General features: G+C 35.1%; 2 protein-coding genes and 3 long non-coding RNA genes across 7 annotated transcripts; 4 read left to right on the top strand and 1 right to left on the bottom strand.

The window, feature by feature from the left end:
* Nucleotides 1-489: 489 nt before the first annotated feature.
* LOC114276570 (protein RRP6-like 1) lies at nt 490-2,614 on the top strand. 2 transcript variants are annotated; one of them, XM_082906226.1, is made up of 5 exons: nt 490-649; nt 1,101-1,151; nt 1,960-2,068; nt 2,256-2,303; nt 2,426-2,614. In XM_082906226.1, the coding sequence occupies exons 1-5, from the start codon at nt 609-611 to the stop codon at nt 2,492-2,494; spliced, it is 318 nt and encodes a 105-aa protein (XP_082762352.1). In that variant the 5' UTR covers nt 490-608; the 3' UTR covers nt 2,495-2,614. The 2 variants fall into 2 exon arrangements, 1 of the variants encoding a protein (XP_082762352.1); XR_014350911.1 differs by having other exon boundaries at nt 1,061-1,151; nt 1,960-2,303; nt 2,426-2,442.
* A 438-nt stretch (nt 2,615-3,052) lies between these two features.
* LOC114294711 (uncharacterized) lies at nt 3,053-6,727 on the top strand. The gene is made up of 10 exons (XM_082904651.1): nt 3,053-3,166; nt 3,281-3,658; nt 3,800-3,868; nt 4,021-4,126; nt 4,211-4,351; nt 4,439-4,564; nt 4,718-4,832; nt 5,743-5,850; nt 6,279-6,352; nt 6,503-6,727. The coding sequence occupies exons 4-10, from the start codon at nt 4,043-4,045 to the stop codon at nt 6,725-6,727; spliced, it is 873 nt and encodes a 290-aa protein (XP_082760777.1). The 5' UTR covers nt 3,053-3,166; nt 3,281-3,658; nt 3,800-3,868; nt 4,021-4,042.
* On the top strand, nt 4,956-5,710 carry LOC145807648 (uncharacterized). Its single transcript, XR_014350910.1, has 3 exons — nt 4,956-5,175; nt 5,303-5,397; nt 5,631-5,710. It is a non-coding gene; the product is annotated as an uncharacterized LOC145807648 (long non-coding RNA).
* A 703-nt stretch (nt 6,728-7,430) lies between the features above and the next one.
* Nucleotides 7,431-9,765, top strand: LOC145789109 (uncharacterized). Of its 2 annotated transcripts, none has more exons than XR_014350618.1 (3): nt 7,431-7,564; nt 8,833-8,889; nt 9,147-9,765. It is a non-coding gene; the product is annotated as an uncharacterized LOC145789109 (long non-coding RNA). The 2 variants fall into 2 exon arrangements; XR_014350617.1 differs by having other exon boundaries at nt 7,431-7,580.
* A 2,043-nt stretch (nt 9,766-11,808) lies between these two features.
* Nucleotides 11,809-12,970, bottom strand: LOC145807470 (uncharacterized). Its single transcript, XR_014350599.1, has 2 exons — nt 12,583-12,970; nt 11,809-12,237 (listed from the first exon to the last, which is right to left on the bottom strand). It is a non-coding gene; the product is annotated as an uncharacterized LOC145807470 (long non-coding RNA).
* Nucleotides 12,971-13,328: the final 358 nt, after the last annotated feature.

Raw genomic sequence — 13,328 nt, 5'->3', positions numbered from 1 at the left:
CTATTCCATTTAAATCTCACACCGATTTCATTTTTTTTCTCTCGCTCATTTTCACTCTTCTCTGTCACCAGACTCATCTCTCTCTCTCTCTCTCTCCTCTGCCGATCTCATCCACACTCACCGCCGCTGCTGTCTTCTCATTATCGCCTCAGATCGACAGCTACAGTGGTGGAAGAGGATGGCGGTGGTGGTGCTCGTTGAAGAAAAGAACAAGAGACGAGATCTGAAGGATTTCGAACTAATTAAAGCCAGATCTGAAGGTTTCAAAGAACACCTGATCCAAATATGGGGGTTTCGAATCAGATATGTTGGTAAGCTCCTTCGATTTCTCTTTTGATTTTGAATTTCTTATTATTCCTGGAATTAGCACATAGATTCCTCCTAGAAAAAATTATGATTTCTGGGTTATTTTCGAACCTCCAATTCCGATATATTCGATATAATCGAGAACGTAATCATTGTTGTTGCTTTGGATTGTCCACGGGAGTTCAGATTGCGGAGAGATCGAATTGCAGTGACCTTGTTTTCATGTAAATTGATTCGGTGTCTCGAGTGTGAATGCGTGGAGTTGAAAGTTCCTGTAGAGGATGAGGACCAAGGTTTGAAAAATGGATGTGAATTTGAGACTGGTGGTGGTAAAGAGAGCAAGGTGAATAGTAGTAGAGATGATCAATTTGAAATGAATATCAACCAAGTGAGCAATTACAGCTATGGAGAAGCTGAGGTATTGACTGATGATATTGAAGGTAATGCAGTCATTTTGTTTTAAGAAGTTTACCTTACGATTGTATTTTTTACTTTGTTTAATTCAATTCATTTTTCTTAGTAGATTTTCCCAAATATGGATGTTTGCACTGCTTTTGCAGTTGCGTTTAATGCAAACATCACTCAGAACTATGTTGGTTCTAGAAGTTTTATTCAAGAAACACAAGTGAGTTTCTGAACCTCTTCCTTGCATTTTTAGCTCATCATACTGCTAACAAAGAGTAGGTCTGTATATAATTATTGAAACATCCACTTATCTGCTGCTTTCTCTTGTTTGACTCCTCCCTACATCCAGTCCCTGTATTCTGTAAGATTGACCAACCAACTCGTTGCAGATACCAGAATGCAGATTGGAGACTTCGCCCTCTCCCTGATGAGATGCTCAGGTACGTGTCTGTTTGTGACCAATGATCCTTACTTTCCTAATTTCCTGCCTGCCTTTTTCATCTTGTTGTTTCTTTTGTTTTATTGTTTTTAGTTAGGAGTTTTTGTTTTGTTTTTGAGATGTGAAGGTACTTTGAATAAGATATGGACAAATGTCTTGTTTGGAACTCCTAATTATTTGTGAGGAAAATAAGTTGGCTATCTTTATTTCTTAAGGGTGGACAATTGAGTGGTAAAAGGTTCCATGTAATAAAAGGTTCCAAAAGTGTATAAGATTATCGTACAATCCACTAACCTCGGAGAAGTTACTGCACCCTGCATTCTGCCATGCCACTTTGCCCATTGGGTTTGAGTTGACATTTTATTTTACTGGACTTTTCCTTATGAATTACACAAGAATTTTGTTTTCTTCAACACAATGAAAATACACAAAAGAACAATCAATAAGAGGAATATAAAATTTTATTCTAGATGCTCTAGCAGTGCTTTGAATCTTGCAGTTTTCAAGGTTGGCACTCACACTCTTGCTTCTCAAACTGTGCATTGAGGAAGGATCTTGGGCAGTCTTCATTGTCCCCCATGGTCTTAGAAATTAAATCTGAACCATTTTATGTGAATTGTATGTTGGAATTAAAAAAGATAGCAAGAATATTTAAGTGAGTAATGCTCTCCGTTCATGTTCCAAGGTGTAGGGCATTCAATTTGACAGATTCTGCCCTCTGTATCATAGCAGTTCATGTTTGAGTATTTTTATTTGATTATTTGTGTGTCACCCAAATCATCAGACTTATCATATTTTGTTTTTATTAGATATGCCAGAGAAGACACACACTACCTGTTGCATATTTATGATTTAATGAGAATTAGGTTGCTTTCAGCATCCACTGAGTCTGAAAATTCTGATGAACCGCCGGTGGAGGTATGACCTTTATAAGCTATGAACATTCCGTTCTCTATGCATATATATTGAAAGTACATAAGGTATTTTAATAACTATTTCACTTAGCTAATTGAAAGAATAACCTTTTTTAGCAATAAGATGTTTCGTTGTTGCTGCTTTTGATTCTTGGTTATTGTCAGTGATGGTTTCTTCTTGTTCGAAGCAGGGATTTGAAGTGATAGATATAATTTTTGATGTCAAGCACTGCTTACAGGTGCATTTTTCATAGCATATATGCTAAAGAAGAGCAAATTTTCTCTGGCAAGATTTATTTACATCATACTTGTAGTTCTTTGTGCTATAAATCTTGACAATAATTATGAATATGCATTGCAGGGATTTGTTGGGATGGCTAAGGATCTTAACACTATTTTGCTATCTCTTTGGAGAAATGTTTTCAACTAAGCATTCATCATTCAGATCTCCAGTTAACTACTTCTTGTTCTGTTACCAATTATGAGTCCTTCAAGTCTGATTGTTCTTCCTCATGTCTTTCATGCATTATTCTGATCTTGGTGGCTTGGATTGTGTATGTGTCTCATTAAGTTGTTATAAATGTTGATTACATGTCCTAATGTCTCAAGAGAGAGATTTTATAATGTTTCAAGATACAAAAAGCAATGTTAGTTTTACTTTATTACGGAAATCTTCTTCTTGCCATCAATGAACCTAATTACGGAAATCTTCTTCTTGCCATCAAAAAATTTAATTTCCTAAAAAGTGAACCTAATTTTCTAAAGTCAAATATGATAATTTATTTAAATTCTCAAAACTTTTTTTGGAACAAATTTTTTTCTTTGGCAGTTAGGAAGTGGTGGTGTTATAGAAGCTGACAAATTTCCTTTTTGCCTGCATAAATGAGGTGTGATTATATTCTTTTCATTATCTAACTTGTTGATGGTAACATTCTTATAATTTTTGTGCTTTTTTTTGTTTAACCCTTTTTTTAATCATAGGAGCAAATTAAGCACACTGAGATTTGCCCAGCGTGCAAAGGCTATCAAGAACAGGGCAGTCGTTAATGAAGTAATGCAGGATGATGTGAATTTCTTGCGTGAAGTGATATGGCAATTGAAGGTATAAATATATATATTTTGTTTGATTTTGCATTTTTAGAAGTAAATCATATCTGTTACCACTTACACCAAAGTCCAAACATATGAAAGCTTACTAACTTTATATTTTCCTCAGGATGAACTGCTTCGGATGAAGGCAAATGGAAACCAAGCTGACCCTTATGGAGGTTATTCAACAGGGTGGAATGCCCGTAGAAGCTTGAATCTCCTGAAATTTAGCCTCAATCATCCAATGACTTTACCTCATGTTGATGATGACAGTGACGAAGAAATGGAAATTGTTGAGGAGGCTGATCAAGTTGGTGTTCAATCAACAAATGCCATGCATGTGGGCAATCTGGGAACTTTTGGGGACCCTCAGCCAAACACATCTGAGAGTGCATGTGATGAAAATGAAGGCTGTAAGGATACAGACGTCATTATGGAAGAAGAAGTATCTGAACAAGTTGACAAGCATGAAATCATCACTTTTTGGCTGAGTGTAGAATCACAGGTAAAGATGCTTTCAGCTGCTGCTTTCTTCATCATCTGCCTCCTCTTTCTTCTTTTTTGTTGGTTTGAATTTTAAGGTGTTAAAAGATATTATACATGGTTGGCCACTTCTTATGAAATGTTTATGGTTTTTTGGCTTCAGATATATTCACAATGCAATATATATGAAGCAGGACAGAAGAAGGTGGCTTTCAAATATCTAACAGAGAAGGTAATTTGTTTATATCTAATGAAGCACCATGCTGAGATTGTAAACTCTGTCCGCTTCCTCTGGTTGGTATTTTGTGAAATCATTTTGGTATTATTGAGATTATGGTTAGTTTTGAATTTCATTATTTGACTTTCAACTTTTACATAATGCAGCACATGTGAAGCACATCATAATATGATTTTCAATATCTTGTGGGAAATGGTTGTGTGCTCCAATATAAATATGAAAATCAGTGCCACCAATCTGTTGAAAGTTATTGTAAGTGTATTCAATTACCTGGAGTAGTTATCTCCAACCTCTTCTACTATTGTGTGTGACTCTCTGTTATCTTTCTCATGATAGGTACCATATATTGATGCTAAATTGGCTTCCACTCATGTTGTGCCTGCTCTTGTCACTCTTGGCTCTGACCAAAACTTGAACGTAAAATATGCAAGCATTGACGCATTTGGAACTGTGGCACAGCATTTTAAAAATGACATGGTATATATTTTTTGGTGTTGATCTGATATTGACATTTTAATAAAGCAGATTCAAGGAATCTGGCTGATCAAATTTTATACTTGCTAGATCGTGGACAAAATACGTGTTCAAATGGATGCTTTTCTTGAAGATGGATCACATGAAGCTACAGTTGCTGTGGTCCGTGCATTGGTGGTGGCTGTCCCACATACAACAGATAGACTTAGAGATTATATCCTCAACCCTTTTTCCTTGGGGAATTACTGTCAGTGCTTGAAAGAATTCAGAATATTTCCTGCCTTCCTATCTAGTCATTATATATATATCATTTGTTCCTCGTGTTATTCAATATATTACAATCTTTATTTTCCTTGACTTGGTATACATCTATTATCAAAGATTTTCCAACTTACAACCACACCACCTCCATCAAGTGATGTGATGCGTCGCCATGAGAGAGCTAATGCATTTTGTGAATCCATCCGTGCTCTAGATGCTACAGGTTTGCTCCTTTCAAGATCAGAAACATTTCTTTTTTCGTTTCAACCTGTGTGAGTTGAATGCTTCTTGTGGAGTACAGTGTCATGTTTATTTGTTTCTAGTGGAGATATCCACAGCCAGTAATCAATATAGTACTAATTTTGGTTTTATTTTTTTGGGCTTTTTCCTTACGTTTCTTCATCTTCTTCCCCAACATGATCTTTATATCTAATAAATAATAGGTCACCATTGTGAGAAATGAAGAAAGTGGAAACTTTGTATGCACTGTGGTCCTATGAGGAAGTACCGATAGTATATTAGATGACCTTGAAAGAGCAGTTGATGATGGTGTGAATACATACAAGGTAATTCTGTCCAACACATCTACGATACTTATTTTAGGTAGGTCATCTTTTATAAAAAGTATTGCATCAGTTTCTACTGGACCTTAAGAAGCTAATCTGAATGTGGCTTTATGCATCTTTGTGCTAGGCAATGTGCAGGGACAGTTGTATAGTACCTAGAGCTGCAGCTACTGAAATTGAGTTGGCTAGAAAACTGAAGGAGTTTTCTTTTAAGGAAACAGGGTACGTAGTTTCCTCTCTCTCCATAAATAGATAGATATGATGCATGGGTATATTATGAGATATGCCATGTTGAGATATGTTATCAACCATGAAATGATTAATATTGTAAGAACGCCTCAAGATACTCCAACATATATTTCAATTCCCCGATTAAATGATGTAATTGTTGTGTGTGGGGAAACCTTGGAGGTGGAGATGGGGGTTTGTTACTTTGTTTTTTTGTTTATGTATAGGGTCCTGAATTAGTTAAGAGGCAATGACTCTTGTTATCTTCCTCTATTGAGAGAAGTTTTACCTTATGGCACTTTTTGTTGTCAAAATTATCTTTTGATCATTTTTTTGCAGATGTTTACACCACAAAGATGTTTCAGCTACTGCTAGCTGCTTATTCAACAATAAGCATTCAAGATGCTTCTCTCTTCTTGGGAATGAATGAGGATGATGCTGCAAACTGTAAGTTTCTAGTCTTTCTTGTGTTACAAACTGTATTCAACAATAAGCATTCAACAATAAGCATTCAACATACATTGGAACTATACAACTGTGTTACAAACTGTATTCAACAATAAGCATTCAACAATAAGCATTCAAAACCTTCTAGCCGTCCCAATTAGGTATGTTGTACTGTCACTGCTAGTCTTGGTGTGATGTTTTCAGATTCTTTACTGTCAATAAGCTTTATAGTGTGGCATGTTAATTTTCATAAATTTTTTTGGTTAGAGTTTTATGCTTTACACCCTTGTCTTTGATACAGCTTTGTCAGTGAGCATATTGAAACTTTAGAAGAAATTGATGTTCAGTACAAAGAGTTGGCTTTGAAATCTGGTATAGAGAAATGGGACGTGTTCCTGCACTGGGTTGTGAACCCACTTTCATTTCAGATTTGGCTGATGCTGTGATTGAATGTCTTCCATACATTGGAGCGATGGCAGTCTCAAATCTTGAAGCTCGACAGGTCTGACTTTGGACATTTATATTTAAAACATGGAACTAATGTGGAATGCTAGTTATAATGTGGAACTAATAAGATCTTGTCTTTACTGATGTGCCATATTTTATTTCTTTATTTTGTTCTGACTGGAGGTTGTGGGTATGCCTTTTGCAGTCTCTAGTTCCTCTTGGAAGCATTGAAGAACTATTGGCAGGGTGTGATTCGCAGCGTCGGGAGCTTCCACCACCGGTCACGGTGTGGGAATGGGGATGGACAAAAAGTGCTGAAACTTGGAATGGGAGATCAGCTATGTTGGCAGTGCTTGTTCTACTGGTCTTAGAAGTGACTACCAGTGAGGGGTTTCTGCATCAATGGGGTGTGTTGCCCCTATTTCACTGAAAGGAATCTATGCAACTCCCTCTCTCTCACCCTCTAATTCACTCTTCTGTTTGGTTGCAGAGAAATGATACGAAAAGAAATTGAAAATATGAATTTTTGGTTTTAAATATATTAAAAAAAATGCAAGTATTTGAGCTTAGGACTGATCTGGTGGTCTGAGGGTAAGTAAATGGATTAGTCATTATTACTATCAAGCTGGACCTATGAGGGAACAGTTATTCTGAAACTAATTATAGAACCAGACAAAATCATCTCACATGGGTGTCAGACTCACAAAAAAAGTAAGACTCATCTCATGTGAGAGGGTTATATCCAGTTCTATAATCTCTTTCAGTTGTTTTTAAATTTATTCATGAGGGAATGGCGCTGCATCCTGCGTGACCCAATTTGGGAGAGAGGGAGCAAGGAGGGGGGATCACATTTATTGTAATTCTTTCCCTTTTCTTTTTTCATTTTTGTTTTTTGTATTCACATTTATTGGTTTTTACTATTATAGATGTGAGGGAATAGTAATCTCACATAAATATATGTCTATACAAGTTTCCCCTGAAATTGTTTCATTCCATCAAAAGGCCGATTGCATCACACTAACTGTGATATTACATTTTTATAAAAAAATTTCCGTTGCTTTTAGAATTCATTATTCTTATACATCTCTTTTTCTTTGCCATGAATCATGAAATAGATTCCTTGGGCATCAGCTAGTGCAGTAGTATTTGGCATGGGGCTGTTAAGTGGGAGGGGAAATCTTGGAACAGGGTGCAATCAAGCTTTTGCAGTAACCAGTGAAAGCCGTGCAAGTGATAGGTTATACCTAAAGAATTACCTAAAGAATAGGTAATTCTCAGCATAGGTACATCTCAGCATAGGTTATACCTAAAGAATTACACATAGTTTCACACATTGACATATTTTCTCTCACTCTCATGTAGTTGAGGTTTGCTTTTTTTAATTTTCAATTTGGATGCTTGAACTCTAGTAACTTATGACATCTATTGTATGCTCATGAAAACACGGAGGCAACTAGGTAAAGGGTTTCCTTGAAAAGAGTTCTTGGTTACTGTATGTGAGGTTATCATTTGACACTGACCTGAGTTGTCATACATATGGCTTGGTACTATCATTAAGTACGTAGCAGAGTACTACTCTCTTTTTAATGCTTTTCATTTGATTTTTGCATGTTGCTGATTCAAATCACATGATGATGTATACTTTAAATCCTTGTCGGAAACCATTGAATTACTTGATTTACTAATGGTCGTCGTAAAAAAATAGTGGCATTAAACTGCATGCTTAGATGTCGTGGATAAAAAATTATATGTCCCCGGGCTAGTGGCATAAACCCATGGGAATCAGCTTCATAAGTTGGAGCCTTGTACTCTGAATACAACCTTATTTTGCTATTAAGTTGCATTCTGACACCCAGATGTATTAGCTTATTAAGAAGTGGGTAATGCATCCGTGTTAACAAATTGGAATTGGTAAACTGTCAAAAACCACAACTATATGTTTTGGTTACTTAATTACCTTCAAATGTCTTTTCAAGCTTCTCTCATTATTATGGTTGGTTTACCTTTAATATATTGGTTTTAACATAGTAATTTGGTGGGTACCTTACTTACCAAATAAATATGTATTGACATTTAAAAGGGAAGTAAACCTTAGGTATGTGGGTGATTCCTTTTTGTTCGGATCTTTATGCATTTTGTACTAGGAAATTGAAATTAAACTTTATACTGCTAGATAATAAGCTTAAGGAACCTATTTTGGATGAAGTTTTATGCATTAGTGAGGCAGTATGAGCTGAATTTTACAACACATGATACTTCTTTGGTTTTATTGTGTATATCTCTGAATGCAGGCCAATAGAAAAAGTCAGGAGCCTAGTGTTCTTAAGCTTAAGGAACCTGCATTGGATGAAATTATCCATGCATTAGTGGGGGCGTTATAATCTGAATTTTACAAGACAAGATATATCTTCTCTGGTTTTTGTGCAAACAGGTGATTGTTTCTTTCCTTTCCTTTCTTCTCTTTCATTTTCTTTCTCACAGTCTATCTGATTGCAATTCCTTTGTAATTGTTCATTCAAATTTTCAATTTGGCAGGAAGCATCCTTATTGAATATAACTGATCAAGTGTGTGCTCTGTTCACTCCATCTGAGGTATGTAGCTTTGGTACATACATATCATGGGATCCATTGTGTTCCTATAGATGTTATCCACTAATAAGTGCAAATTACGTATGTTATCAGTTCATGCTTTGTTTCTTGCTCATTATTATTTTTTGCTTAAAATGCTTTGCAAGATAAACTCTTTGAGAGCAGAATTTTATTGTTGATTTACCATGATTGAACCTCCTAGTTTTACCATTAGTATAAGTTCATCCTCTCTCTCTCTCTCTCTCTCTCTCTGTGAGCAGGTTGGCTGTACAAAAGGTGATGATGCTGGTCTTTCAAATGAGCACATGATTATGGCAGAGATTCCAAATGCTTCAGAAGCCATGGTATAGGTGCATGACTTGGGGTGAAAAAATAAATTTCTAGCAGTGTGGTGGTTCTTGCTTTATGCAGGAAGGGTAATATTTGATGTGTATTATTAATACTCTGTTCAACTCTGAAAATTTGGAGACATTGATTAGAAAATCTGGACATTAATGCTTGATGCTTTGTGTCTAACCCAATGAATATGAAGGCATAATTATTTCTTGGCTAAACACAACTTTTAGACCCAATGACAAATGTTATCTGTCCTAATTTATGGTATTGATTTGAGTAGTGGAAATCATTATAACTTCTTCCCAACCCTATTTGCCTTAGGCACTATTACTTTTTATTATTCAACTGTTAATTTCACTTTTATCTTTAAATTATTCTCATTTTATTTTTTGGGATTGAACTTATTGGATTTTTTTCTTGAAGGATGTTGTATGGGGTACTATTATAGATGTGAGGGAATATTAATCTCACATAAATATATGTCTATACAAAGTTTTATTCATTATTGCTATTTTACAGGTATATTTTTGAAGTTAATCTCACAAAATTAGTAGTTCAAAAAAAAAAAAAAAAAAAAATCTATTGCGGCGTTTTTCAAAGCGCCACTATAGTTATATTTTTAAAATAACAAAAAATCTATTACGACGTTTTTGAAGCGTCGCTAATGCTTATGTGACGTCATGTTACCGTTGACTGCCACATTTAGCGGCGTTTTTATAAACGCCGCCTATACTAATTTTACGACGCTTTTAAAGCGTCATAAACTTACAGCGACGGCCGCGTCCTCGACGTTTGGTAGTAAGCGTCACTAAAGGAATTAGCGGCGTTTTTCAGACATATAGCGGCGTTTTTGAAACGCCGCTAAAAGTCATTTTCCCAGCAGTGAAGTTAGAGTTATTCTACCGATCATATTTATTTTCACACCCGCGTCTATATTTCTTTTAAGTATCATTGCTCGATGTCCGACTATGTTGGCTTTAGGATGACACGAATTTTTTTTTACTATATAATGTCAGTTCAATTTGACCCGATATTTGTCCAATTCTAGGTGTTGTAATAGGGTAGTAAGCGATGGTAATAGGTAATGGTGGTTGTGGCGGCATCGACGGTGGTATAGATGGTCGTAATAGTTGGTTGTGATAGGATGGTGGTTGTAGTGGCGACAATGATACGGATGGTAAAACAGTGATAATAGGTGATGGTAGGGTGATGATGATAATAGGTGATAGTGGTGGGTGGTGATAGGATCGTAGTTGTGGCGGTAGTAGAGTGGTGGTGCTAGAAGTGGGGCGGTGATAGGTGGCTGTGGTAGGGTGATAAAGGAAGGGTAGCGATGGCAATGATTGTGACAATGACGGTAGCAAATAGTAATAGTAGCCAACATACTAACAAAAGCATGTTATAGGACGATTCGGTGATGGATGATATATATATTTCTTTAGTTTCAAGGAAAAAGTATGTATTTTCACTTTTTTTGGAATAATCATTTCAATAGATGTGCGCGATGTGGTTTGATGAAGTTTAAGAGTAAAATTATAAATCAAACGTAAATGACGGATTGACAAATAACTAAATCACGATTTGGATGGATTCAGTGATTTTAATTTGCTAGTTGATTAAATAATATTATTAATCAATTATTAAGTATTTGTATTATCTATATATATATATATATATTATATAAGGAAAATGGTATTTTTAGTGAGGAGCTTTGTAAAAGTTTTAATATCTTATACTAATTTTCTTAATTTTAAATAATTAAAAAAATCTCCATTGACTAGCTTTTATTTGATAATCTCACATCGAAAAAAGAAGGGAAAAAAATGAGTTGTTTAACTCATATAAAGAAAATCTTATACTCCCATCTCATTTAGTGAGGAGCCTTGTGAGAGTTTCAATATCTCATACTAATTATTTTGATTTTCCTAATTTCAAACAATTAAGAAAACACTACAAAAAAATTGACTTTTTGCGACGGTAAAATACCGTCGCTAATACTCCTAATGCCGTCGCTAATACTTTTTGCGATGGCAAAACGACTTTTTGCGACGGCAAGAGGGGGGTCGCAACTGCAGGGGTTGCAAAAGAGTTTTTGCAACGGTAAGTGCCGTCGCTAATGTTTTGCGACGGCATTTTTTGCCTTTTTGCGACGGCACCGTGCAGTCGCTAAAAACGTTTGAAATTTCTTGACTTTTTTGCGACGGCTCTATTTTACCGTCGCTAAAAATGTTATTTGAGACGGCAAAAAATACCGTCGCCAATAGTCTTTTTTTTAAAAAAAAAACACTACTTTTTGCGACGGTGTGGTGCCGTCGCAGAAAATATAAAAAATATGAAATTTTCTATTTTTTGCGACAGTGTAATGCCGTCGCAAAAAATATTAAAAAATAATAAAATTTCTATTTTAAATAATAAAATTTCTGTTTTTTGCGACAGTATAATGTCGTCGCAAAAAGTAAAACCTGTAACAAAATTAATAAAAATATTAAAATTTTCTATTTTTTCCGACGGTCTCTCTCTAAGAGCTGATTATTTACATTCTATTCACAAAAATATCATAACAGAAAATAAAAATAAAAATTTAAATTGATCAAACCATCAAATTCAATATTTTACAAACACTACTAAAAAAAGTATTTTACAATCACTCAACTTTCGGAGCCAAACTCAGATATATAATCTTTAAAATTGCATCAGACAAATAGTTTCACTCAAATAAATAAATAGCTAGAGAAAAAAAATGAGCAAATGAAGAATCCACCTAAATCATAAATCGACATGGCTATAATTTTTCACCAACTTGTGAAGAATTCTAGATATACAAATCCAAAAGGTCTCTGGAATTTTTCGGCTAAAATGTATCAATAAGGCTGAAATGATGTCAAATGTAAATTTGTGAGCCTCGGGTTTCACTGTCATGCGGATTAGCATAGCAGTCCACACCTCCGGGGCCAACTTCACTGCATGCCGGAAAGATTTAAGCCCATTAACCACTCTCATCAGCATTGCATGTCCCTGCAAAACAACATTAATTCTCATAGTTGATCTCATGACAATATTACCAACTGAAATATGTTCAGTTCTGATTTTGTTTTTGTTTTTTCATTTTCATGTTTTCAAAAACAAGATAATAAAAAGTTCGAAAACACCTAACATTTTCATATAACACTTTAATTTTTGCATGAAAATAGTTTTTCGAAAACAACTTTTTTGGGTTTCCTAATTCATGTTTTGGCTTTCCTACTTCTTTTAAACCACATCAAAATGATGTTCTATTATCTATAAGTTGTAGAGTTTAACTAAAACATGCACCAGCACATGAGGGGGGAGAGAGAGAGAGATGGAGGAATTGAAACGAACCTCAGATTCAGCTGTCTCTCTAGCTTGAACCTTCTCATCGAAAATGTTTGCAACTACTTCATCCTGAAGAAAAATATCAATTGCTTTAATTATGTCCCGGACCAGGAAAACACGTACCCTCAAACCCTTATCAGACAATATGAATTTAAAAAGATCTTCGGTGGCAGACACAACAGCACGCATATCAAAGGATTTCCATTCCAATGATCTATATAATATCTATAAACAAAAAAGTCATTTCCGGACACATCAAAAAAGTATGCAGATGACAAAAATAATTCAACAGTTTGAAACACTCCCATTTCTTAAAAGCAAACTGAGAGAAAGGCTCCTAGCTATATATTGAATATCACTTCCATTAAGAAATAACACCTGGATCACTGATCACACCCAAGAAATCATCCTTTATGGTGCCAATACAAAACTGCAAAAGGAGACAACACGTAGGATGAACAACGGTGACCAAAAAAAAACATAACCCCGAAAATGTAATAATAAATAAAATAAAATACAATGTATATTAAGAGCATACATATTTATGTGAACAATTATTAAATGCACTATTTAAGATTTAAAAGAATACTCTGAAGTTCTGAGAAACAGAATGCAACAGTGACCAAATTTGGTTACCAAATGTATCAATAATGGATTGCTATAACGTACAAGACATGAAAGTTATGACCCATTAAACTAATGCATTGGTGGCATATCAAATGATATCCAAAATTTGGTATCTAAATCTAGTC

The sequence above is a fragment of the Camellia sinensis genome, chromosome 14, assembly GCF_055761805.1.
Source record: "Camellia sinensis isolate YWXY chromosome 14, ASM5576180v1, whole genome shotgun sequence".
In the NCBI taxonomy this organism is placed as follows: Eukaryota; Viridiplantae; Streptophyta; class Magnoliopsida; order Ericales; family Theaceae; genus Camellia; species Camellia sinensis.
Note: the sequence above shows the minus strand (reverse complement) of the source record. Positions and strands in the feature narration are given on the sequence as shown.